This window comes from Myxocyprinus asiaticus, chromosome 19, assembly GCF_019703515.2.
Source record: "Myxocyprinus asiaticus isolate MX2 ecotype Aquarium Trade chromosome 19, UBuf_Myxa_2, whole genome shotgun sequence".
In the NCBI taxonomy this organism is placed as follows: Eukaryota; Metazoa; Chordata; class Actinopteri; order Cypriniformes; family Catostomidae; genus Myxocyprinus; species Myxocyprinus asiaticus.
The window spans coordinates 37,317,587-37,344,937 of NC_059362.1; the positions used below are offsets into that span (position 1 = coordinate 37,317,587).

Below are 27,351 nucleotides of genomic sequence, written 5' to 3' on the forward strand. Positions count from 1 at the left end.
GCAACTGACTGCAGAACTTTCCATAAAGGTTCAATTATGTTTAAAAATGGTGATGAAATTTTTAAAGAATTTTGCAATCTGATACACCAGAAAAACATACACCGGTGTTTTTGTTATTTTTGTCCGTCATCTATTGGATTTGTCTGGTGGTGCTGTCTTGTGCGCTTGTACTTCATGAGTCACTTAAAGGAATAGTTTAGTCTCCTTGGCGATCATGATTTTAACCTTGATTACACTTCCTAGTGCCATTTAGCACTCTGTCAAGCATTCGGAAGAGCAATTGAGCTTGAAATTATGGTCGTGCCTAATGACTCCAATGGCAAGATGTACATTTTAATCTGTTCTCACATGAAACCGATTGGATTTCTTCAGAACACAAAGAAGACATGACCGGGCAACTGCCCATGTCGCCCATGCCTAAATCCGCCCCTGGATGGGTTGAACACTTTTCTATCCCACAATGCATCGGGAGCTGAGGAGACATCACATTCAAACGCTGGATTAAAAACAAATGGTGGAGAACCACAGGGTGGAAGGCTGTTTTCAACAGTAAGTGCTGTATACACAAAGAACGTTGCTCATTGTGCTTATTTGGCGCTTGTTTAACCGAACTTGAGTGGATTATTTTCATGTTTGTTGTTGTCAAGTCATATCTACTGGTCACGGGACCATGCGTACGTTCCCGGATGTTAGTATATTCGAATTCTATTCATACTGCCTCTTGCATACCTAAAGAGCATACTGTTTTGCCAGCCGAGAAGTACATTTCTCATCAAATACAGTACATACTGTGACAGTACGCGGTTTCGGACACAGGGAAAGTGTTCGATTGGCTGCTAAAATTTTATTTCAACTACTGTACATATTCTCTCACTACATATTCTCACTCTCTCTCTCTCTCATCCAACAACTGGACTAAGAGTCTAGACTGTTTTAGAAATAGCCTGTTGATTCCCCTCACATATGCACGCAAAATGTCCCCAGAGTCTACTTACTTTAAATTAGCTGTCACCTAACAACATCTCTCAAAATGTGTGAAGCTGCGCAACCCAGCATGACCCACAGTGTGGAGTGGATAGTGATTGCAATTATACTATCTCTTTGTATCACCGAACTTGTTTTATCCCTTGCATTAACTCAGATCGTTAGCGACCAGGTGTCATGATAAATTGGGTCCACCTGGTAAATCGAGTCCCCATATGGTATCACTGTGATTCCATTGGCTCAAAGAGCTAGTAATGGGTACTCTATTCAGTGCCTGATTAAAAATCTTACAAATTCACTTTATGATGCAGTTTTAACTATGTAAATACGACATTCATTGTCTTTTAAATCAGATGTTACACATAAAGATATATAACTGAAGTTGTAGACTGTGAAATTAAAGATGTGTCATTGTTTGTGTTTTTCAGTTAGCCTAGACTTCAATGACATGCTACCACAGTAACATGATAGGTTTTTGCTCAGGCATTACAAAGGGTTACCCCCATGGGGACTCGATTTACGGGGCGGACTTTTATCATGACTCCTGGACCTCATTCCACCCCCTCTACCTCACAACACTTCAGTAGCCTATTCCACAGTCTATCTGTTCTGAATAATTTAATGTAAAAATGCAATTGCAAAATATACATTATTTTCTAACCACGTTTTTTTTTTTTTTTTTTACAAAAATTGTATAGGCTCGCTAGCGACCCAAGAGTGTGTAGTAGGCCTATAATGTTTGCGCGTCCATAAATCATATTTCATCACGTTATTTTGATATAAAATCACATTATTTCGTATCTATGTAAGTTGACTATCACAACACATCTATTGTTTTACTTATTGTTCTATTTTCTGTTTTGTTTTTTCGTGCTTAGGGCTTATACAAATTAGTCCTCTATCGTATTAACTTTCAGCGCTGCAACTGGGAATATAATTTATGTGTTACGCATGCAGGCCCTACAGTATGTCATGGGCTACATGCTTTTTGTTCCTCAAGGTGGCACTGTTGTTTCAAAGATTGACTTGATTGACACGTTAATTCGACATTGAAGCAAACAATAACGAAATTATCAAATAAATTACTTTCATTAAAAACATGAAATGCTCCTCTCTTGGTCTTTAATTTATAAGCACAACTTTTCCCCACAGATGATACATTTGGAATAATAAGTATATTTTAAACCCAGGCCGTTATTTTTTGATAAATGTTTCTCTGATAATATAATTTTAGTACATTACTGGTTTTTGTTAAATTATTCACACTCTTTATCAAAATTAAAAATTCCAATTACTCCAAAAGAATTTGCTATAGGGAGACCGGTGGTAATTGTAACACTTTCTGGGTTTTGCCCGTTCATTCAGAAAAAGTTTAGGCTTTTGCCTAAATATCACATACAATTATTTTCTGTATTATATGTTCTGAAAAAAAAGTTTTCATATCTGCGCATATCGGAAAACATATACACCAATACCGATATATCTGTGAAAGGCTAATATCGGCAAATAATATCTGTGTCGGGCACTAATCTGAATAGTCACATCCTCTTACCCCATGTAAAATATATATAAGGTCTCTTATCTTTACTCCCCCTGCTGGTGACTTTTGTAAGCGTTGATGAGAAGAGTTATGTAAATTAAAAATAGGAGTTTTTTATTTTATTTTTTTTCTTCCATTTTAGTTTTGAGAAGGGAGAATGAGAAACAAAAAATAGAAAAAGGCTAGAATTCTACTTTTTAAAAAATGAATCAATTTGTGTATGTTTGTGTTTTACATGTTCAGAAAAACGGGAAAAAAATTCCGTTATTTGTTTTTTGATTTCAAAACGGAAATGGAATGAACGGAAGATACACAGATTACCATATACAGCGGAACAAAGTTCTGTTTTACCGGGACTGGTAATTTACAGAAAAGAAAATTATTAAAACTGTGCAGTTCTCCATATTGTACACACAGGAGGGCCTATACATTGCGAAAATAATATATCTGAAGCCTGTGCTTAGTAACAAAGTGACAAGTGAAGAGTGACAAGTGATTGTGCAACAGTGTATCAGCAGTGCAGAGTAAAAATTATAATTGGTCTTATTTGTACAAGTACTAGCTATTTGTGGTAATATGCATTCATATGTATAATATTAATATTTATGTACTAATATTAATATGTATAATATGTGTTTATGATGTAATAATAGAGTATTAGTAATATAGCCTAGTAATTATAAAGTTGTGCAGAAGCAATAGTGCAAAGTGGCATTCTTATTATTCAAGCAGTGTTCTTATATATCATAGGCTGCTATGGTAAGTTTATACAGCAAAAAACAAAAAAACAACAACAACAAAAAAACATTTAGATGACTGGTGAAACATCATCAAACAAAAAAACAAAACGGGGGAAAAAATCCAGTTGTAGCGACTGAAATTCACATGTTTTTATGTGATGACCTGGATAAATGAGAATCTTCACAGGCACAGTTATAAAGTTAACACTAGACTGAGCACTAAGTCCCGTCTTTGTTTGGGTTTGTTGCGCTACACACTCTTACCACCAGGTGGAGTTGAACGGCAAATTAATCGCTGGCATTTCTTAACCACTATGGGTTTACAGTATATGAATAAGAGATATAGGTCGATCTTATATTGTTGACTTTATTAGCACATTGTTCTTAATACTTTTATCAATACTTAATAACACATAATATTGTTATAAAAATATAATATAATTATTAATATAATCATGACATTATTATATTATATTATACATGGAATTATTATGATATAAAAATGTATAAATATTATTTGTAGTATTATTTATACATATACACTACTGGTCAAAAGTTTTGAAACACTTGACTGAAATGTTTCTCATGATCTTAAAAATCTTTTGATCTGAAGGCGTATGCTTAAATGTTTTAATGGGCTTTGTAGACAAAAATATAATTGTGCCACCATATTAATTTATTTCATTATAAAACTAACATTTAATTTAAAAAAAGGTTTTTGAAATTGATGACTTGGACCAAATAATAAAGAAAAGCAGCCAATAAGTGCCCAACATAGATGGGAACTCCTTCAATACTGTTTAAAAAGCATCCCAGGGTGATACCTCAAGAAGTTGGTTGAGAAAATGTCAAGAGTACATGTCTGCAAATTCTAGGTAAAGGGTGACTACTTTGAAGATGCTAAAATATAACACAGTTTTGATTTATTTTGGATTTTGTTTAGTCACAACATAATTCCCATTGTTCCATTTATGTTATTCCATAGTTTTGATGACTTTACTATTATTCTAAAATGTGAAGGAAAAACAATTATAATAAAGAATAAGTATTTCCAAACTTTTGACCGGTAGTGTATATATCATATTAATTGTACAAGTATTTTATTAATATCTTATTATTATTATTATTATGTTATTTTCATCTTTTATTCAAATCAGATATGCGAATAAGATACATAGGCGTTTCCCATAGATTGTTGCTTTTATTTACACATTATTTATACTTTTATTCATACTTTTTTAACACAATATTTCATTATATTATATGTAGAATGAATATATATCAGTGTGTAAATATTATGAATAAAAATAATAATATATTAAAAATAAAACACTTGCACTTTATCTTTAATCAGTCACTATAATTATGTAAATTAAAAATCTCAGCTGCATAACCTCTCTGGTAGAAAGAAGCGGTGGAGCGGCAGTACCAACCATCACCATCCGCCACAATGGCGCTGCCTTCACGGACTTGAGCTCTCGAGTGCTGGGTGGGGCTTTGCCAGCAGTGGGGCATTTCCACCAGTGTCGGGTTTCTTCAGCGCACTGGCATTTAAATCTGCTGCAGTACATGTGGAAGCCTGTCATCGTGGGAGAATCTTCTCTACTTCAGGATTTGGCTGTTGTTTTCTTTTCTCTTTCAAAATAGTGACATTGTATCGCGTGTGTTTGTTGCACAATACAAGATGATACATTGCATCATCTAGAGGCGCAAGGTTTTATTCCAACAACAAAGACTGAATGATATTTCGGCTGCCTATTTTGGCCATGTTTTTGACTATAACATAAGCAGAATATTCTGTAATACATCATATTTTGCAGTTATGCTCTATTCGTCTGTGCATTTTGTGTCGTGAATGGCCTAGAGACGCGGGAACCTTTTCAATGAAGAATGTCAGTATAATAGTTGGACTCTAAAATAAATCGACGTCAGCAAAATTCAGTTTTGCACTATCATCTCCAGCGTCGTTCATCTGTATACACTACAATTCTCCAATTCGTTTGTGCATTTCTAAAATAAAAACAGAAATATAATATAAAGTTGCCTATACTTGAGTAGCATCATGTTCAGCTGGTTGGGTACCGATGACAGAAGGAAGAAGGATCCAGAAGTCTTCCAGACTGTCAGTGAAGGACTCAAGAAGCTCTACAAAACCAAACTGCTTCCACTGGAGGAACACTACAAATTCCACGAGTTTCACTCACCCGCCTTGGAGGATGCAGACTTTGACAATAAGCCCATGGTTCTCCTGGTGGGACAGTATTCCACTGGCAAAACCAGCTTCATAAGGTAGGCTGAACCTTGTATGTTTTGGCCCCAGTGAAATAGGTGCTGGTGTTCTGACTGCTACAGGCAGACCAGTCAGAAAACTGTTTTGGGTAATAATAACTTGAATAAATATGTCCTACATTAACATGATACAGTTGGGTCAAAGTGTGAGAGCACTAGTGAAAATGCTTCTATTTAGCATTTTTCTAATTTAATACAATTTCCCCCATTTTATATATATCTTTATGCACATTTGAGGATGTTTTAGCACATTGTAGGCCCCCCTTTTGTTTCAATGACAGCATGCACTGGAGCTGGCATGGACTATGCAGGTTTGTGCAAAACCTGATGATTCAGGTTATCCCAGCATGATCTGAGAATGATTCAGAGAGCATCTTGTGTTATTCAGTGGAAGCAAAAAAATCTGACCTTTGGTGCAATGGAGTTAACCTGGTCAATGTCACTAATTATATTAGTGACAATGTATTACTTGGCTTTAAATTGTAAATGTTCACTAATTAAATATGTTTATTTCCAGGTTTAAATTACATTTTGAGACCCAAAAATGAATTAATGTTGAATCACATTTCTAATCATTTGGATATATATTTAGTACTGTGTTTACAGATAATTATTTAGTGTAATTTTGTTTATTAATGTAAAAAAAAATTAGCATTATTATAAAGCGATACTACTGTTTGGGGAAAATTAACAAAGAAAATGTAATAAAATGTAACACTTTACAATAAGGTTTCATTTTTTAACATTAGTTAATGCATTTGGTATTATGAACAAACGATTCATATTTTTAAACAGCTTTTATTACACTTGGTTTATGTTAATTGATAAAAACATTGTTAGTTTGTCTTGCATTAACTAATGGTACTTTTAAATAGTAACTTTTAATTGTAAAAATGTATTAGTAAATGTTGAAATTAACATTAACCAAGATTAACAAGTGCTTTAAAAATATTGTTCTTTGTTATTCATGTTAACAAATAGTTAACTAATGTTAACAAATTGAACCTTATTTTAAAGTGTTACCTAATTATATTTGTGACATAGTTATGGCAAAATATTTTTTTAGGACTGTAAAAAGCTCAATAGAGCATTTCTGTAAATCTGACAATATTTCCCAACTATGATTTATTCAAATAGTCATCTCAACCACACCCTGTTCAATATTTTGAATTGGTTTGAATTACTGTAGAACTCACATATGTAACATCCAATACCAGTTTTGAAAGTTCTATGTCAAATTCCTTACAATGGTATATAGGATTCATTAATGGCTCTCTGACCTGTTAGTGCACAAGGAGGACAGTGGTATGACCACATGTCTTTATAAAGATGGATTGCTCTGTTTGCTCCATGAATACTAGTATAATTATCTTTAGACTGTGGACTGCAGTTGGAAAATGGCAAGTTGGCAAATAGATTAAAAACTTTGTTCAAAAAATTGTCAAGCCCTCCGATGACTTGAGAGATTTGGCCAACTTACCTTGAGTTTAAGCCAAAAGAGTTCTGAGATCTTCATTTCTGATCTTAACACCATACTAAACATGAGTTCTCAAAATGGGATCTTAATTTTAGCTTTGACAGAGACGGTTACCTTGTAAACAGACTTGTCTATATGACACCATGTCCCTGTGGTGTGATGGTTGTCTGATGGGTGATTCAAGCCTTGCAGGTCTGCTTTGGTCCAAAATGACAGGCAGTAAAATACAAAGAATCACTGGGCAACAAGCAGAGACTTCCCCAGACTCCACCATTGCCATGGTAACTTCTCACTAATGGGTTCCAGAATGCAGAAAAGTTAAGAGATGTAAATGTGGATTAAGATATATTGGTGATCCTTATTAGAAGTTTAAGAAGCATTGTTGGGGTCTGTTATTCCAAGATTTTAAATACTAAACTGTTGATGATAAGTTAAATACATTGCAAAAAGTTTACACTTTGCAATCAAGTGTTTGTAAGTCTGTAAATATTTGAATTTGTCAATCTTCTGAGTGACAAGACACTAGATTTGACCTTACATTGTATCCAGGGCAGTGGTGAGTTTTTTTGAAACTTCAACATTTTCATGAAGCAAGAATCGTTTGCCAAGAGCTTGTCCATTTTATTTGACTATGTTAGTGTTTATTTATTTTTTATTTTTTTATGAAGAAGTAGTCAACTTTTTCAAAGCCCAAATTAAGTTTATATATACAGTGGCAGCCTGGCAAGAGGACAGTGTCCTTTTGAAGGATGGAGGTGAACAATTAGGAATAAATAAAAACAATGAATTACAATGAATTTATCAGAAGATAAATAAAAAAAATTGACAAATGAAATATACATTGAAAAGGTTAAAACAAGCTAGCTACTGTAGTTTCATATAAGGACAGAGAACATACAGCTACCAAAATACAGTTAACATGCAACTGCTACCCATTCTGCGCAAATAATTTTTAGTACAAATATTTGTAATACAAACTGGTTACAGAAACATAATTGTCCAATTTCAGCATTTTTCAGATTGATTACTGTCATGAATTGAATGTCATTCACTGTACTTTATGTAAGCACATTATTTGGGATTTTAAGAATAACAGAGCAGTATTTTCACCCACTCTTGTGTTTTAAATGAGGGAGTGAGGTATTGTCCTGTATGGCAGTAATACATTCACCGCCGTGTTTTCACTCTGGCTCTTTTTCGTCCTGTGCATTATTCATAAGGGTCATGAGAGCCTCAGTGGACACACTGTCTGTTCTGCTGACTGAACATATAACTATGAAAGAAAATAGGCTCAACTTTCTTTCTGGATTTTTTCTGAAAGTAAGAAAGCCCATGAAACACTTCATTATAATCTCAGGGAAGTTTCATGCTTTACATTGAATCGTTGGTCACATACTGTAATACAAAAGCTATTCTCTGTTAACACTCTTGTATTATGGCCATAAGCTGCAGCTAATAAGTTCCCAGTTGAGGCTGAATGTCCTGTAGTTATTTAAAGTGTCATTTTGACCTGTATTGTATTCCATTGCAGTCACATGTTCACAGCAGGGTCTGTTTGGATGGCTCTGTGCTGAGAAGAGTAAATATTATCCTAGTAGACTCACATTCTCCATCAGAGTGTGATGTTAAAGGCAGTGTTCCTTTAAAAGCAGAAAACATCTGAATCATGTTACTTGTTACATGTTACTGAGGCGTCAGTAACAGGGCTATATGCCAAAGTGTGGATATACAGTCCTTTAATTATGTAGCATATTTATTCTCTAGGTGCAATAACAAAAAAAAATATGCAGAGACAACTACAAATAATCCATTTGTGGCTCAACATAGCAACATTGGCTCAACTAATGACATGCATTTGGGACAGGATTTAACTGTCAGATCAACAACATACATGAGTGTTACAGAAACTTGTTTGCAAAAAGTAATTATTTGCGCCCTTCCGTTTTTTATGCTTATTGGGCATAAATTCTTCACCAAAAATTAATTACCAAATTACTACTTATTATCAGAAATTACTAATGATTAAATTAAATGACCAAATATACCATTAATCCCAGGCATTTACATGATATACACCAAGTATATGCATTTTTTGAATTACATAGTGTGCACAAGTATACTATGCAGTATGTACTCAGTTCTGAACATGTCCAGTAAAAGGAATTTCAATATGCCATAAGAATTAGAGGTCGACGAGTTATATGTATTTTGCAGATACCAATAACGAAGTAGGTGGAAAAGCTTTTTTTTAAATTATTAATAGTCTTTCTATGACAGGTACAGACATAAAGCTACAAGAGTCCAAAATTAATAAAATCCCAGATGCAGTTTATTTTTCAACCAAAATCCCAATATTAACAGTAAAAAAAGGTAATATGATTATAACGCAGGGACTTTTAAATATAAACAAATCTGAAACACACAAATGTGTTCTTACTTCTGAAATGAAAACAGAGACTTTACTCCCTTACAATGCTCTGTATTAGGTATTTATTAAATTAAGCCTTTTATAGCCTATATATTCACCAGATGAAGGTTTTATGTATATACAGTTCTGGAAAAATTAAGAGACCACTGCAAAATTATCAGTTTCTCTTGATTTACTATTTATTGGTATGTGTTTGAGTAAAATGAATATTTTTGTTTTATTCTACAAAGTACTGACAACATTTCTCCCAAATTCCAAATAAAAATATTGTCATTTAGAGCATTTATTTGCAGAAAATGACATAACAAAAAAGATGCAGTGTTTTCAGACCTGGAATAATGCAAAGAAAACAAGTTCATATTCATTTTTAAACAACACAATACTAATGTTTTAACTTAGGAAGAGTTCAGAAATCAATAGTATTTGGTGGAAAAACCCTGATTTTCATTCACAACTTTCATGCATCTTGGCATGCTCTCTAACAGTCTTTCACATTGCTGTTGGGGGACTTTATGCCACTGCTGGTGCAAAAATTCAAGCAGCTTGGCTTTGTCTGATGGCTTGTGGCCATCCATCTTCCTCTTGATCACATTCCAGAGGTTTTCAGTGGGGTTCAGGTCTGGAGATTGGGCTGGCCATGACAGGGTCTTGATCCGGTGGTCCTCCAACCACACCTTGATTGACTTGGCTGTGTGGCATGGAGCATTTTCCTACAGGAAAAACCAGTCCTCAGAGTCGGGGAACATTGTCAGAGCAGAAGGATTCTTCCAGAATAACCTTGTACGTGGCTTGATTCATGCATACTTCACAAAGACGAATCTGCCCAATTCCAGCCTTGCTGAAGCACCCCCATATCATTACCGATCCACGTACAAGGTTATCCTGGAATAAAACTTGCTTCCTATTACTGTCGTTAAAATAACCGCATCTGCAAAAGGGTATAAATGAAGCATGTTGTGTAATAGAGAAACATTTTTGAGGATACAGCTCTGAAAGATAAGTGCTATCTACTCCCGAGCACTTGCGCTGTACACAGCTCCGTTGTTTTGCCGCGCTGATCACTTAAAGTGCAGAAACTGTGAGATGGGGCAGCCGATGTCATGATGTGTTGCGGTCCGAATGGAACCAAGCCGGGGTCCGGACCCAGACCGTGGTCCGGACCCAGACCGTGGTCCGCTAATTGGTGACTGCTGTCCTAAGTCCTCAACTTTAAGTGTCAAGTCTTAAACAAGTCATTAGTGCTTTTTGCACAAATTAGTTTATGAGTAATAATTACTATAGTAATTACACCCTTCACAGTATTAGCATGTTTTAGCACAATGTGTGGACTTTTCAGATGGTCCCTTACCACACCCTCCACAGTATCAGTATATTTTAGCACAATGTTTGGACTTTTTAGATGGGGAATTGGGAAATTGGGAAATTTTACACAACGTGGGCAAAATTTCCTTCTTAATGTTAAATTAATGAATAATTTAGCTAAATACAGGACAAATCAAATCCCGGATTGATTCGATACTGGATGATCCCGTATTTTATGGGACGGGTGGCATTCCTACCTTCGTTGGTCCACAGTGCATCTTTTAGCTGGTTTCAGCTATGAGACCAAAATAATTCACACCAAAACTGTAGTTGCAGTGCACTGAGCTCTGTGGAACAAGGTAGCTAGCTAGCTAACCCAGCAAACCCAAAAAGTTAAATGATACTGAACCATAGATGACGTGTAACAGTTAACAATCTCAATTTACCTCTGTCTGTGGGTTTTCAGATGCCTCACAAAATTGGATGTTGTTGATATAGTGTCTGTAATTTTTGAACCACAGGTTCTACATGTTGCAATCCTTTTGTTGCCTTCGATATTGTATTCTTTAAATCCAAATAAAATTACCTGTGGTATAATTTTGACTGTTGTCCTTGAATGTGCAATCTTCAAACTTGTTCCTACTCTCGTGGAAGTTGATTGGTTGGTTTTCTGAGTGGTTGAATGTGGACCATGGAAATGCAGATTTGAAAATCAAATGAATTGTTTATTGGGGAAATGAATAATTGATTTGCTGTACATTTTTAAATGTACAACTCTGATCTTTGGTTTTAGAAGGTAGAAGTTATTTCCAAGTCAAAGGGTTTGAGTCCAAGTCATTGCTGTCAAAGCCTAAGTCTAGTCACAAATCTTCTTATGTCGAGTCGGGTCGCAAGTCATCAAATTTGTGACTCAAGTCCAAATCAAGTCCAAGTTATTCCACTCGAGTCCACAACCCTGAAAAATCTGGATGAATATTATCAAAGATGAAAGATTTAGAAACACCAAATTCTTACATGGTTGTTTTTATTTCACCTCTAGAGGCAGCTGTTATTTTATAGAACCAAGCCGTTCTAACTGTAAAATCTTTCACCGCCGGCCACAGAAGAACACAGAGGAACTATCGGCATACATTTTTACTGATAACCGATAGTTCCCAAAAAAAGCAACTATAGGCACAGACTAATCTGTAAAACAGATATATCGGTCCATCTCTAATAAGAATGTCTCAGATCAATAACATTTTTGACAGAATAATGTACAGCAAAAGGTGTTTAATTCTAGAGCATCTCTCTTTTTAGATATCTCCTGGAGCAGGACTTCCCTGGTATGCGGATTGGTCCAGAACCCACGACTGACTCCTTCATAGCAGTGATGCATGGCACCATGGAGGGACAAATTCCAGGAAACGCACTGGTGGTGGACCCCAAAAAACCCTTTCGGAAACTCAATGCCTTTGGCAATGCCTTTCTTAACAGGTGGGATCACAAATAATAAAACAGCACATTTTATTTAAGATCTCATGTTTCTAGAAGTGGAATACTGTCTCCAGAGTTTACAATATCCCATGGTAGGCCTTCATAGCTAGGACACGGTTCAAACAAATGTTAAAAGTTCTGGGTTGCAGATTTATAGTAACATGGTTTTCCTGGCTCATTATGACATCACAGAGGGGGCTGGGGCTACATTCCTTCTCTTGATTGAGTTTCCTCATGTTGGCTGATCCACTCCTTACCTCCTGTCGGCTAACAAGCTTACCCTCATATTAAACCATGAACATGCTGTCATTCACTATCAGCAAGATACACAACAATAAAAGTCTTGCATTTACAAAAAATGGTTGTCAGTCCTGTTGAATAGTAACAGTTCTGTTCACACACAGTTCGGCTTTGAATGAGAGTGACAACAGCATTCTATAACCGAAGTGTCTCCCTTTATTTTTCAGGACTTACAAACAAATTTTGAGATTCAGTTCAGTTAACCTGTGCTGTGTGGTCGGAATTGCAGTGGACAACTAGTTGTCTGTCACATCATACATTTTATAGCCACTTTGATTCTTTTTTTATGTGGGGTTCCGGTAACGTCATCTAAAGGGGTTAGATCCATTTGCTGTCTTCCACTGGAGCTGCTCCCATTAGTTTGTTTATTAAATAAGGGCTTGTTTATTAAAAATGTTGTTTCAGTAGTTATAATTCTTTTCAGTGCTTTGAAAGTCACCATCTTTAATATTTAATGTTCATTACTGGTTTTCCCAAAAATAGAAAAGGGGCTTGACTTTGTATGCTCAATTATACAGACAATTTTCCATCCGCTACTGTAAGGTGTTTTATGTACAGGAAAATGTGAGAGTCATGCCTGCTAGTAAATATGGTTGTCCCAAACACTGACTGTGTGAATGTTGCCTTAGTTTGTAGGAGTGACGGTCCTACATAAAACATCCTAACGACACAATTGCATGCTTTATGCATGTGATTATTTTTGCAGGTGGTCTGTACTGCAGTTATTAGACAGGGTTTGGCAGGCAGTGCAGTTTTTTGTGCAAATCAACAATCCCAGCAAAATCTGCCTTTTGCAATAGCTTGCATATTTGCTGAAATTATTACTTCTCATGCACTGCCAGAAGAGCAGAAACATGCACCAAGAAATGCATTTTTCCCCCTCCACTTTGTTTAGTATTGGCACATAAATAAAATGAAAAAAAAAAATGCTCATGAGATATTTACTTGTCATACACTCTGTTTAGCTGTAGGTTTATGTCATTTGAAATGCTTGAGACAACTGCCCTGGTTTTCGGATTTATTTTTAGAATGACCATCATTTATGAAGCCACAAATAGCGGCATCTTATGCTTTACACAAGTCTGTGTGGTGTAAACCTCTGGACTGAATTACAAATGAAATGATTAATGCCTGAAAAATAGCATTTTGTGATTAGATGTTAAAAAGTTACTAGACTTGATGTTTCGTAGATTAAATAAATCATCTGTTTGACGCTTATACTGTATAAGGCGGCATTTTGAGTAGTTTCCCATATTAAATTGAAATCTCCTGCTTAAAACTTTCATATTTAGCCTAAACTGCTAGATATTATACTTGATGTGTGGTCTTGTGGAAATTTTTTAATGTGCTTTTCTCTGCTTTAAGTTGTTTTGTGTCCAATGTTTTCTACTAGAAATTTTCTAGAGGAGAGTAAACAACAATAGGAAAACAAAGTCTGTCTAGCCACACTTTTCTGGGCCTAGTTCACACACTGTAAGCCACAAAACCCATGCATACTAGTTTTTGGCTTGCTCTGAAAGCCTCTCACGTTATAAACATTTAAAAAATTTTAATGTCCAGCTTTGTGAATCTAGAAGAGTAGAAAGTAACAAAATTATGATTAATGTCACTCTGCTTTATTTCTGTATGTCATGTTCACTGTATGAGTACACCATAGGCCAACATATCTACTAGGGATGCACCGATGTATCGGCTGCCGATATTTATCGGGCAATTATTGACCAAATATAAACCATCTGGAATAAACAATATAAAAAACAATGGTTATTTATAATTAATTATCATCACACTTTGTTAAAAATCCAGAAATAATGATAGCCGCACATTAATGAGGAAAAGACGTCATGACAGTTGTGAAAGCAACACTTACCTATACATGATGAGGTAAAACCATCCAAAATGCTTTAAAACCAGCAAACTTTGGCATTAGTATGGTATCCATGAAGGCTGCGCGATTGAGTTAAGATTGAAATTGCAATATGGTCTTAAAAACAAACTGTTTTCAGTGATTCAGTCAGCGCTTCAGTCAGGATTGTGTAAGCAAGCGGCGCCCACTAGCGGTGTGTATGGCATTATCCATTATCTACCATAGAACTTACAGTAAATGGGTGTTTTGTTCCTTGGGTAACTTTTTATTTTTCCATGATGTGGTTGACATTTCCGTGGAATTGCTCAACATCTGCATAATATGAAATTGTGATGTTCTATTATATACAGTACAAACATTTAAAGTGAGTTTGTGATTCATTGAATTATTTTGAACTGCAAAAACAGAAGTGCAAAAATGTTTTATAAGTACAAAATAATAAAATAAAAAAATCCCATCAATAGTCATGCTTTGATATTTAGTACATTATTATGTATATATATATATATATATATATATATATATATATATATATATATATATATATATATATATATATTTTTTTTTTTTTTTTTTAATCTTTTTATATTTATTTATCTCCATTGGTTGTCTCTTAAGAAAATTTGGCCTGTAATTTGTTCAAAGATCCAGTCCATTATTTAGAACAATAAAAAGATTTTGTACCTCTTTATACATTTGTAAAACATAATTTCTGAGCAAAACAATGATCTGATGGCAAAATAAGGTAGTGGTAAAAAAAACAATTGATATCAGTATTGGCCAATAATTTTTGTTAAAATCGATCTACCAGTATAAAGATATATTTCCCAATATGTGACCAAGAATCAAGGAATTGACAGTCTTATCAAATATAATTTCAATGTAGTTCTTGACACTCTCTGCAAAGAAAATAAGTAAATCTCATCCTAAATAGTAAAGCATAAAGCAAGTGAAAGGTTAGTATGTCAGTCTACGTGCTAGTTGGAGTTCTGCGATGATTGACTCTGGTTTGTTTGGGTTCACCCACAGATTTGTGTGTGCCCAGCTGCCCAACCCTGTTCTGGAGAGCATCAGTGTGATTGACACTCCAGGAATCCTGAGTGGAGAGAAACAAAGGATCAGCAGAGGTACAGTAACAGCCTGCCAAAATGCATAAACGTGTGAAGAGAAGAAAATAACCAAACCAGGAGCTGATGAATATGGGACGAGATGCATTTAGGCACATCCTTAACCTTGGGTGTGGAGTCTCTTGTTTGCTTTTTTCAAAACACCTCAAATATAATTTACTAGAATGGGGCACACCTTTATTTTAAACCCTTAAATGTATGGGTGTGTATGTCCTCTTTCAGCAGTGCATTTTGTTAATAAGATTCTACAGGCAATGATAAATCTGATGAAATGGTAACGTTTTACGTTTAGGGTGTCTTAATTCACACCATAGTTTAGATAGTTAGATAAATGGTTTAGGCTTTAGAATTCAACAATATCTCTTTAAGTGACATAATGTTTTGAAAGTATAATGTAGTGTTAAGGTTTTCATGAGTGATCTACTACTTCAAACTGAATGCAAGTTCTTGCTCTTTGTGGCATCAATGGAAAACAATTTGCATTAGGAAATTCTAACTTGACTTTATCCCACTACAGGAAAAAGGAATATAATTTTTCATTGTAAATTATTATGTGTTTTTCTCATGAAAAGCATCTATGTGTGTGGTGGTGTATTGTGTAACTACAGTCAATCTGCTTTTAATTGTGATGTGTTGAAAGTCTTGGAACATGATGAGAGATGAGTCTTGATCAACATAAAGGACATTTTTTTAGTTCATAAACCATAAGGACAGATTCAAAAGTCAAGGCAACAGGCTTCATAGTTTGCAAATAGTAAACAATAAACATGAAAGACATGCAAATGTGTTGGTGGTGGTAGAAACAATTTCTATCCTAGCCCAAACCCTTTATGTGTTCTTAAGAACCTACAATACAGTATTACCAGTGTAAGATCATGTGATCTAACAATGTAAATGCAATTGTAGTAGGGTAGAGTAGTGAATTCAGAGATAGCTGTGTTGTCTGCTCTCTTATCTTCAAGGACATCAAGGTACTGCTAAAAATGATGTAAACCTGTTAAAGGAATAGTTCACCCAAAAATGAAAATTCTATCATTATTCACTTCCCCTGATGCCATCCCAGATGTTTATGACTGTCTTTTTTCAAAAGAACACAAATTAATATTTTAATGAACTATTCCTTTAAAGCTGTACTACTCTACTCTAGTTTGTGAATTCAAACACTTCTAGCCACACAAGCTTGATTTCCTGCATTGTAGCATTTTGAAATATGTCAGCACCATTCAAAACTTTATGCAAATACATGTTGCACTTTCAGTGTTGCCACAAGGGATGCTATAGCAGGCATTAGCATAAAATGTCTTCTTTTGCAGTCAGTTTTCTATAGAGCACAACAGTCTGGCTCAAGAAGTAAAAATCCCATTTTTGGAGGCTCATGCTACTCTTCGCGATCCACGCACAACTTACCACGCGCCCCATTGAGAGCGAGAACTACTAATCATGACCACAAGGAGGTTACCCCAAGTGACTCTATCCTCCCTAGCAACTGGGCCAATTTGGTTGCTTAGGAGACCTGGCTGGAGTCACTCAGAACACCCTGGATTCGAACTCACGACACCAGTGGTGGTAGTTAGCGTCAATACTCACTGAGCTACACAACGATAACTTATTAACGTTTAAAGACAGACCTACCATGAACTGAGGTTGTTCATCGATGGTATTGCCTTTGATGAAGCCATCAGTCCGCATTATTTCAACTTCATTGTTTAAAAATCGTGATTAATTGCGCAACTACATTACCCATGGTCCAGCAGAGAAAGATCCACCAACAGTGGCCAACAAAACCTGCTAAACAAGTCCAGCAGCAAGCGCACACTTCCATGACACACCTTGAATGATGCAGTCGAGTCAGTCGTCCAACACCCTGAAACATATTTTTATATCGGAATATTTTCAGTAAACCTAAAATAAATTGTTTCCATACTTATAATCAACAACCTTAAATCAATAGTTTTTTATATTTCCATCATTTTTTTATTCGATTACATCATCCACAATGCGTCATGGGATTGTAGTTCGTACCCTCATTCACAGTCTTGTACCTTAATCTTTTTGTCTGATTTCCCAGTACTTTTTTGCTTCAAATGAAAGTTTGTAATGTTGTGATACACCTCTGAGCTGATTGGTTTGGTTCATGGCTTAGAACTCTTTTATGAAGGATTTTATGAAAAATCTGTGGAAAAAATGAATGGGAAAATGAATACTTCCGGAACCCAGGCGGCTGAAAATGTGGCGGGCACTTTTGCACTTTATTTCAGGTCAGCTACTGTCATGGCAGAACAGTTTGAAAAGAATTTCACTTTGCAAGTTAGTTAAACTGTCAACATGTAAGATCTTGTTGCTACCTGATTAATATCTGGTTTATTGGCACAGATGTTTTAACGTAATGCAAGAGTATTTATCTGGCTTTAATTTTCTGTGACAATAAGAAGTATTTTTCCTGATCTTGATGTTATGTCACAAGGCAGGCTAACCTTTAAATAGCCTAAATATTTTTTCATACCACAAGTTTAATATTGTCAGATCTCTTTCCTTGCACCACCGATGCTCCACAATGCACAAAGTTGACAATTGATGTATAGTAACTTTTCACTGTGTTGATTATATCACAACTGTCTACAAGCTCCCTGTAACAACATGCTTGCTTATCACATGGTTACTTCATCTCTCATTCAGAAAAGGCCTGTAGAATTACCACTGAGTTTCCTGGCATCAGCACTTTTCTTTTTACCCAGTGACACCCCTCCCACCACACTTAGCCTCACAGACTGAACTGATACAACTCTGGGATTATAGACACTCACGTTTCTGAGGCCAGAGCCAAGAGCCAGGCTTCCCAAGGTCATAGATGGGATTTCAGAGAACATTAAACTCATGCCTGCCCTGAAAGTTGTAAATGTAGCCTCAAAGGCAGGCATTTTAATTTGACAGTAAAATCAGCCCTGATATTGGAGCCTCTGTAGAAAGCTACCTGCCCTGCTTTATCGCTTATAGCATAACAGAAGTTTAAAGATGAAGTGTGTACAGTAATATTTGCACCACTAGTGGCACCAAACAGAACTGAAAAAAGTCATTGTTTCCAAACTGGTTTCCCAAATACTACCACTGTCTGTTAAAAGCACTATACACCTGGTGCAAAAAGGGTTTAGAGTGACAGTAATTACTATCGTAATTCTGTGTCTTTTAGCCTGTGCATTTATTGTACTAGCTTTACTGAGCTATCGATCAAAGCAAATTCTTTACTTGTAAGTTTTTAAAGCTGTCTTTGCATAGTGGATTGAGCCATTTGGAGTGTTTTCACACATGAACATATGTGATAAAAGCAAGTGGTTTTGCACCAACTAATGAAACCTTTACATCAAAATACTTTCTAGTACTTTTAAAGCATTAGTCTTGAGCAGATTAGCAATCTTTCTTCTGATTTTAAGACTGAATCTAAGTATGTGCTGCCAGAACAGTTCTCTGTGTTTCACTTTCTCTCATAAGGAGTCTCTTCTTTGTTCTTTTTCTTTTTTCCAACAGAAAGTCTCATTTGCACATCAGTGTGATGGTTGTATTTAGCAGGCCTTAATGAGAAAATGTCTCTCACGCATCCTCTATTCTCTGCTTATGTCAAGCAGAACTGTGGAATTTCTCCAGCAGTCACATGAGATGTCAGAAAGGTACTCCTATCCATGACTATAAGCAGCAGATCCCGTTTCATCCTGCAGAGAGAAGCTCATATGAACTGAATCAAATCAGTAGGCTGAAATTTTCAGTGAGTTTTGTTCGCAGAATTGTGCAATGAGGAGGTGTGTTCAGCTTTGTCACCACATGTGCCTGTGTTTGTTTAAGCTGGCTGTGTGCATCTGTAATTAGATGCTGTTGTTGCCTTGCTACTCAGCCTTTGTCCCAGACAGCATGCTTATGTACTGTTTAAATTCACTGTCTGATGTATATTATCATCAAAAATGGCAAGAACTGACTGAAAATGGCAGTTCCAATCTGATTGGCTAGGTTCAATACAATTTCTGGGTGTTAGGGTGCTATTCGCATTGGATCTCCATCTGATTGCCTATTTGATATTGGGCTTTTAATCAGTGTACTTTGGAAGCCCGGCTTCTCTATAGAATGATTCAGGGAGCCCACTCTTTTTGACCAGTGAATTTCCATGACTTTTCAATGTATTTCTGATGACTGGAAATGGAATTTATTTTTAATCATTAATTGGCTAATGAATCATTAAGACTGATTTGTAGGCTTGGGATCGATGCCTTTATCATGCATCGCTAATCTGAGGAATTTCCCTATGATAATTGATATATATCAGATTTTTTTCAGATATAAATAGGGCTACCCATTGTACAATAGTCTGTGTGGTTTTATTAAACAGATTTCTCAACACAACTTTGGTAAAGTGTGAGCAGCAAGGTAAATTAAAGGGGGTTCACACCGAACATGTCTGGCGGATGACATGGTGCGTTCTAAAATAAAAAATAATTACTTTCAATGAAGGTATGTACCCACACACCGCGGGCTCGCCGTATCTTGAGGCTGCTCATAAATCTGCAGCACCACGAAGCGTAACTACATAGTTTTCAATTAAATTTTACCCAAATCATTATCAAAGGACAAAGGTTGTTGACTCTAGCCATCAGTGGATGATAAATTGTGTATATGCATCTTTCATATAGCCTACACAATGTATTTTCAGGTACAAGTATGTCTTTTTTTTGGTTTGACAGCTTGAATGAAACCTCTCCAAAGATACATACAGAGAAATTGCATAATAATTTCCAATCTTTCAGTTTGCACAGTGTGGAGTGGGACGTGGTCGTGTGTCTGTCATTGGGGAGAGAGGAAGCGGTAAGGGCCATCACCTGGTTATTATTGATGCTTAACACCTGTGTCTCATTACAGTGACGATGGAGATGGGCTTGAAAAGACAAACTGAATGCCGAAAAGCTATTACTGTGACCGACGTTGTGCTGTTTAGTGTAATTAGTGAAGCTGTGTGTGCTAAATAATAGAGACTAGAGATACTTGTTGTGAAGCTGAAAAGCCATTAAAGGTTGTCTGCTGGAATCTTTTATACTTGTGCCGAAACCTGGTTGCCATGGACACCTCACTGCTGGACGAAGTTATCAGTGCCCTCGCCAGCACCGAGGAGACCTACAATCAAGCTCTCCTTGCCCAGGAGCAATGTTTCTGGGAGCTCCTCCAATCACAGGCCGAGGATCGGCAGGCCTTATGGAGCTGGTTAGCTCCAGGCGGGTCCTCCGCCACGACCCTGGAAGCAGCGAAGAGTCCGTAACTCCTGCTCACTAAGTTGGGCCCCCAGGACGATCCAGAGGCGTTCGTAAGCTTTTTTTGAAGAGTCAGCTACCACCTCTGGCTGGCCGCGAGCTCAGTGGGCCCTCCACCTCCTGCCATTGCTCTCCGGGGAGGCCCAGCTCGCAGTGCAGCAACTGCCAGCTGAGGACCACCTGGACTACGTCAAGCTGAAGATCACTGTCCTGCAACGAGTTGGCCGTAGCCCCGAACAACATCGCCAGCGATTCTGCTCCCTTACCTTGAGTGACGCCGGCCACCCGTTTGCATTTGCTCAGCAGCTCCGTGATGCCTGCCGAAGATGGGTGCTGGCTGAGGAAGGGTGTGGCATGGAGTAAGTTATCGACCTGATGGTGCTGGAACAACTAACCATTCGTCTGCCCTGAGGAACTGCGGAATGGGTCCAATGCCATCGCCCCACGTCTGTGGATGGCGCTGTCCAGCTTGCCAAAGCCCACATGGCAGCTTATCCAGGAGTTGGCGAGCTGCAGTCCAGCTCTCTCTCTCTCTCTCTCTCTCTCTCTCTCCCCTATCTTGCTTCTCCTCCTCCTCTTGCCCCTCCCTCTCGCCCTATACCCGCTCCCCGGCAATGAGGAGTGGTTCTATCCAAACTATGCACCGGCCCCCTCCCCTACTCCTCTCCATCATCCTTCCCAGGTTGATGTCTCTGCCACCACGGGTGCAGCCGGGAAGCCTGGGCCAGTCTGTCGGAGTGGCGGGGGGGCTGAGACGCATCCAAGACTGGCTCCCCGACATGCCACGGACTGCCCTCGATCGAGCAGGGACGTACAGGACGTAAAGGGGTGTACATACCAAGCCCTGGTGGATTCGGGTTGTAATCAAACCTCAATTCATGACGGGGCTTTGGGTACAAACCACAAGGTGATGGTGAGGTGTGTGCATGGAAATGTTCACAAATATCCGGTAGTGACTACCGTTATTCAATTTCGGGAAGTAAAGCGTAGAGTGGAGGCCGCAGTTAATTCCAACCTCACCCATCCACTGATTCTGAGAACTAATTGGCCAGGGTTTAAGAGATTATTAAAAGCGTTATGTGTGGATGGGTCGTGCAAACCAAAATCTTGGTGTGTGACGCGATGGTCGAGGAGGCGAGCCGGGGTCGCCTATGTCTGCTCAGCGTCAGAATGACGCAGGAGGGGAATCCTCTGGCATTCCCGTCCTTAGGGAGTTCCCGGAGGGGGATTTCCCTCTAGAGCAGTCGTGTGACAAAACCCTTAGGAACGCCTTTGACCAAGTGAGAGTAATCGATGGCCAGCAGCTCCAGCCTGACGAAACACTTTTCCAGGTGGCTCACCACAATCCTATGGCGAGTCACTTAGGACAAGAAAGAACTCTACACCATTTAATGGCCCGCTTTTATTGGCCAGGCATTCGTGGGGATGTGAGCAGGTGGTGTGTGGCACGCCACGAATGTTAGTTGGTGAATCCACCGGCCACCACAAGAGCGCCATTGCTCCCGTTACCACTAATCGAGGCCCCCTTCGAAAGAAATGGTATGGACCTCGTCGGGCCATTAGAACGGTCAGCACGCTGATATCAGTTTGTATTAGTCCTGGTGGATTATGCAACACGATATCCGGAAGCAGTGCCTCTTCGCAACATCTCAGCACATAGTGTTGCGGAGGCACTCTTCAAAATTTTCTCCCGGGTGGGGATTCCAAAAGAAATCCTCATCAACCAAGACACAACGTTTATGTCACGTACACTACGCAAACTTTATGAATTACTGGGGATTAGATCGATTTGCATCAGCGTTTATCACCCGCAAACTGACGGGCTGGTGGAACGATTTAATCGAACCCTGAAAAATATGATTCGCAAGTTCGTAAACAAGGATGCTAGAAATTGGGACAAATGGCTCGAACCCCTATTATTTGCAGTCAGGGAGGCCCTGCAAGCCTCCACAGGGTTTTCCCCCTTCGAGCTCCTGTATGGACGTCAGCCCCGCGGGGTGCTTGACATCATATGGGAGGCGTGGGAGGAAGGACCTTCCCAAAGCAAGAATGAAATTCAATATGTCCTTTATCTTTGAGCAAAGCTACACACACTGGGTCAGTTGTCACAGCAGAATTTGCTCCAAGCTCAAGAAACACAAAGCCGGCTCTATAATAGGGGTGCCCAGGAATTTGCACCGGGAGACAAAGTACTTGTATTACTCCCCACGTCGAGTTCAAAATTACTCGCCAAGTGGCAAGGACCCTTTGAGGTTAGACAGTGAGTCAGAGAACTCGATTATGAGGTTAAACGAACAGATAGAGGCAGAGCATGTCAAATTTACAACCTCAACCTTCTTAAATTATGGAGAGAGGCGGTCCATTGGGACGGTAGTTCCGGAGAGGGTGGAGCTCGGGCCGGAAGTGAAGTTCAAAGTCGATCCATTCTCCCCGGTCCCTTGTGGAGACCACCTCTCACCGTCCCAGCTCACGGAGGTAATAGAAGTATCGCACAGCGATTGGGCCAGCCCGGTTGTTCTTGTACCTAAGAGTGATGGGTCAGTCCGTTTCTGTGTTGATTACCAGAAAGTCAACGCGGTGTCTAAATTTGATGCACCGAATTTACGAACTGCTCGATCGGTTTGGTGCAGCTCAATTTTATTTGACACTGGATTTAACTAAGGGATATTGGCAGATCCCCTTAACTCCATTATCCAGAGAAAAAACAGCCCAGCTTCAGTGGCTCCACCGCATGAAGGATACCAGTGTGTGGATCACTCGTTGATACCTGGCACTTCAGCCCTTCAAATTTAAGGTGGGGGGGGCTAGCAGGCCGGACGTTGCCCGGGCCTGAGTTGGGCGGTGGGGGTATGTGGAGCGGGACGTGGTCGTGTGTCTGTCATTGGGGAGAGAGGAAGCGGCCATCACCTGGTGATTATTGATGCTTAACACCTGTATCTCATTACAGACAGGCTTGAAAAGGCCGACTGAGAACACCAAAGAGACAGAGAGAGGCCGAAGCACACACACACCGAACATGAATGCCGAAAAGCTGTTACTGTGACCGAAGTTGGGCTGTTTAGTGTAATTAGTGAAGCTGTGTGTGCTAAACAATAGAGACTAGAGATACTTGTTATGAAGCTGAAAAGCCAAAGTCTGTGTTTGTGAAGCTGAAAAGCCATTAAAGGTTGATTTACCTCGACTGCAACACCGCTTCCTGCTTCCTTCCTACTGGAATCTTTTACACAAAGTTAAACCAGTTTCATACACTAACCTGCAAACTCATCAATGTCACTTTCATTCTTGAAGAAGTAGAAAAACTTTCGTAACTTTTGTGTGTATCTGTCTTGTGCAAGGAGCTCTAATATACCGGTCCTATGTTGTGATACCTGTGCCTTGTGACATGCTTCAGTAAATGATATATCACCCCCCTTGTGGTCTCCCAACACTATTATGCCAGACATTCAGCAGAAGCCCAACTGAGTGAATTGGAAAGCAGGCAAATTAGGCTTCTAATTTAAATGTCGGCTAATGTTAATATATTGATGCCTCAAAAATATATAGATAAAATAATGTGCTGATCAGTAATCGATATATCGATATTTTATGCCATGCCTACTGATTTGTGAACTATTTGAACTAATTTATTGAAATGAATCACAAATCAAACATTACTGTGTCTTGTGTGACATTTTTACTCTTCACAAGAGCAATATCCAGGTGAGTAAATGTCCCAAACTTTACCAAGCCTGGAAAACATAATTTAAAAATTCCCTGATATTTACAGGTTTTCCATGACCTTGGGAACTCTGATGATATGGAGATACATGTGCAGTAATTTGCAATCTGATGTAACACATTTATTTCAGCATTCATAATCGGATATTTCGCACATTTTGCCCAAAAACTGTTTTGAGCGTAGTTAATTATTTTCGCTAAGAAATGTAACTGTTTGAATAGTAGTTTGAGCAGCTTCTGGGTGCAACATTTCAGACACCAAAAACAATAGTCTGCACTTCCCCACTTTTAAAAAGCATCAACTGCCAGTGTCTCATTTATTTCTAGTGAATATAATCAAAAGTCTGACAAGGTGAGACTTACTCAGCCTCGGTCTAAGCATACATTGCAGTATCGCTGTCAGAGTAACCTGATCCAAAGCTATAGCGTATAGAGCACCAGCACTGAGAGATGGTGCCCCACCCAGATCATACCATTAATAACATTTATACAATTCTAACACTCATCAGCACTTTGTCATCCATCCATTACAGAGGATGGCACCGCAAAGAAACCATTAGGTCACAAACTGCATTTTTGGTTACTGAATGCATCCATTTCTTCTATATCAGAGATAGTCCCACAGACCTGTTTTTGGCCTCATTTCTCCTAGTATGCTCCCTCTGATTTTCTCATTTTTATCCTGACCCTCCTTATCATTTGACAGAAGATGTTTGATAAAGACTTATTGGCAGTACTTGAAACTACTGGAGATCTACATGCAAGTAAACTGGGAGATATTGCATAACTCCACTCAAAATTCTGAGGGCTTGGCCTGTTGTTCATATGGAAGCCTTAGAGGGACATTTTGTCGAGAATGGTCGCTGGCTTCATTATTCACTTTTCATGGCTTTTGCAAGACCCATTATCCTCTCTCTCTCTCTCTCTCTCTCTCTCTCTCTCTCTCGCTCTCTCTCTCTCATTCACTCTATTATCAAGTCTTTGGCAGTGCAGCATGTTCCTGGGAGTGCATCTGTTAGGCTCCATTGACTGTATGCCAGCTCTGCTCTAAAGAGCAGCTTTATCATTCCCAACTCTCCACCATGCTCAGGTGCTCTAAAATAGACCCTCTTTCCTCAAGGAAATACATCCTGCCAAATCCAATCACTGGATTGGTTCTGTTGTATTATATTTTTAGTGTAACAGATGAGGCATAGGTCCAGTGGCTCTGCTGTAGTTTGTTGTTGATGGTACAAGGTGGTTGTTTAAATCGCTCTGTTTGTTGTTTAGGTTTAATAAGATTAGTGTTTTGTTGTGGTTCATGCTGTGTTGAATAATGCCTCGGCTCAAATTACTCTGAGCTGAAAGCCACACACTTGCTGATATTTGTGTTCGATTAGAAACTGTTTAGGCCCTTGATTACAACCATATGTTAAAAACCTTACATAATGTAACTTGATTTTAGAAGGTCTTAAGTGGCAAATAATATCTAATCACATTAGCACCTCTGACAAGCAGTCTTAAGGCCTATGTAGGGGAGACTAGGGGTTGTTGTCGCACTTTTTTAACTGTTATATTGAATATTTTTTCTGGGTAGGTATGTTTTTGAAAGTCAATTATTTATAGCCACATACCCTCAAGTCTTGGCTACAAAGAAGCTATTTAACATTTTCACCATTATTGAACCTTTAAAAAAAGTCATTACAATGGAACCTGCCATCAAACCAGTGATGTAGGTTTCATGTGAAGTTCTTATATTTTTAGCCTATTTATTTTCAACAAAATGTAACATTTTAAAACAATTTTGAGGCATAAAACCATTCATGAAACAACAAGAATGGAAAAGGTAACAAACAAAAATATCAAAACATTGTTTTGGTTAAAAATATTGTAATTGATAGATTGTATAAATTTATGACATTTAAAATACGTGTGACAACCTGCCCCAATAAAATGTGACAACGTGCCCCAACCTGACTTTCGTGAAAAATACCTTTATCCTATGAACAGATTTAAACATTTTGGTAAAAATCTGTATTCATAATATAGTTAACACTTGCCTGAATGTATATTCACAAAAATATGAGTGTAATTTAAATTAAGTGTAAAATTCACAACAACAACAACAACAACAAAAATAATAATAATAATTTAAGAGGCTTTTGAAGTAGTTATTTGAAACCAACATACAAAACCTCTGTTAGAGAAAACACACATTTGTGCAATTGTACTTAAGACTCCAAATCTCACCATTACCAAATATAGCCCTTGTGACAACTTTCTTTCTGTCTGTCGGTCTGTCTGTATTCTGAGAGTTCATAAACATAGAATATTAGGTTTTGATTGTGCGTGTTTTAGCATTAACATCCTATGTTAGCATCTTCATTGAAAGTGTAGGATGTTGAATGTTAGACATGCAGCACAGCCAAAACCATTTCCACTTTTACTTATCTTTTTATTTTCCTTTGTTTTTTAATCTTCTTTTTCTGTTCATATCAGTTTGTGTTTCTCTCCCTTTGACCTTGAACTACTTAAAATTGTATTAGTCAGTGTTACTCAGTGAAGAATTTGAGACACTTCTAGTTATTTATTTTATTTTATTTTTTATTTTTTTATTTTTTTCTGTTCTTGCAAGTTGACATCTTTGTATCTCTTTCTCTCCCCATGAACAGTTGCTACAGACGATGGCTTTGGTTATAGCTGCCTGCATAAATGTCCGTATGGAGGTACTGTAGATACTGCCAAACTACTTTAAGCCGGCATAGTGTTAACACCTACAGCTTATTACGCCACTGAAATTCTAGCACCATTCATTCCAGGTGCACTGTGAAAATCACAGG

General features: G+C 37.9%; 1 protein-coding gene across 1 annotated transcript in view; it reads left to right on the top strand.

Annotated features, from left to right (window-relative positions):
• Positions 1–4,801: 4,801 nt before the first annotated feature.
• LOC127410102 (EH domain-containing protein 3-like) overlaps positions 4,802–27,351 on the top strand; it is a 40,892-nt gene continuing 18,342 nt past the window's right edge. Inside the window, exons 1-3 of the mRNA XM_051645164.1 lie at positions 4,802–5,553; positions 12,060–12,236; positions 15,433–15,530. Of these exons, the coding sequence (XP_051501124.1) occupies positions 5,327–5,553; positions 12,060–12,236; positions 15,433–15,530 (502 nt within the window). The 5' untranslated portion in view covers positions 4,802–5,326. The remainder of the gene's footprint in view (positions 5,554–12,059; positions 12,237–15,432; positions 15,531–27,351) is intronic.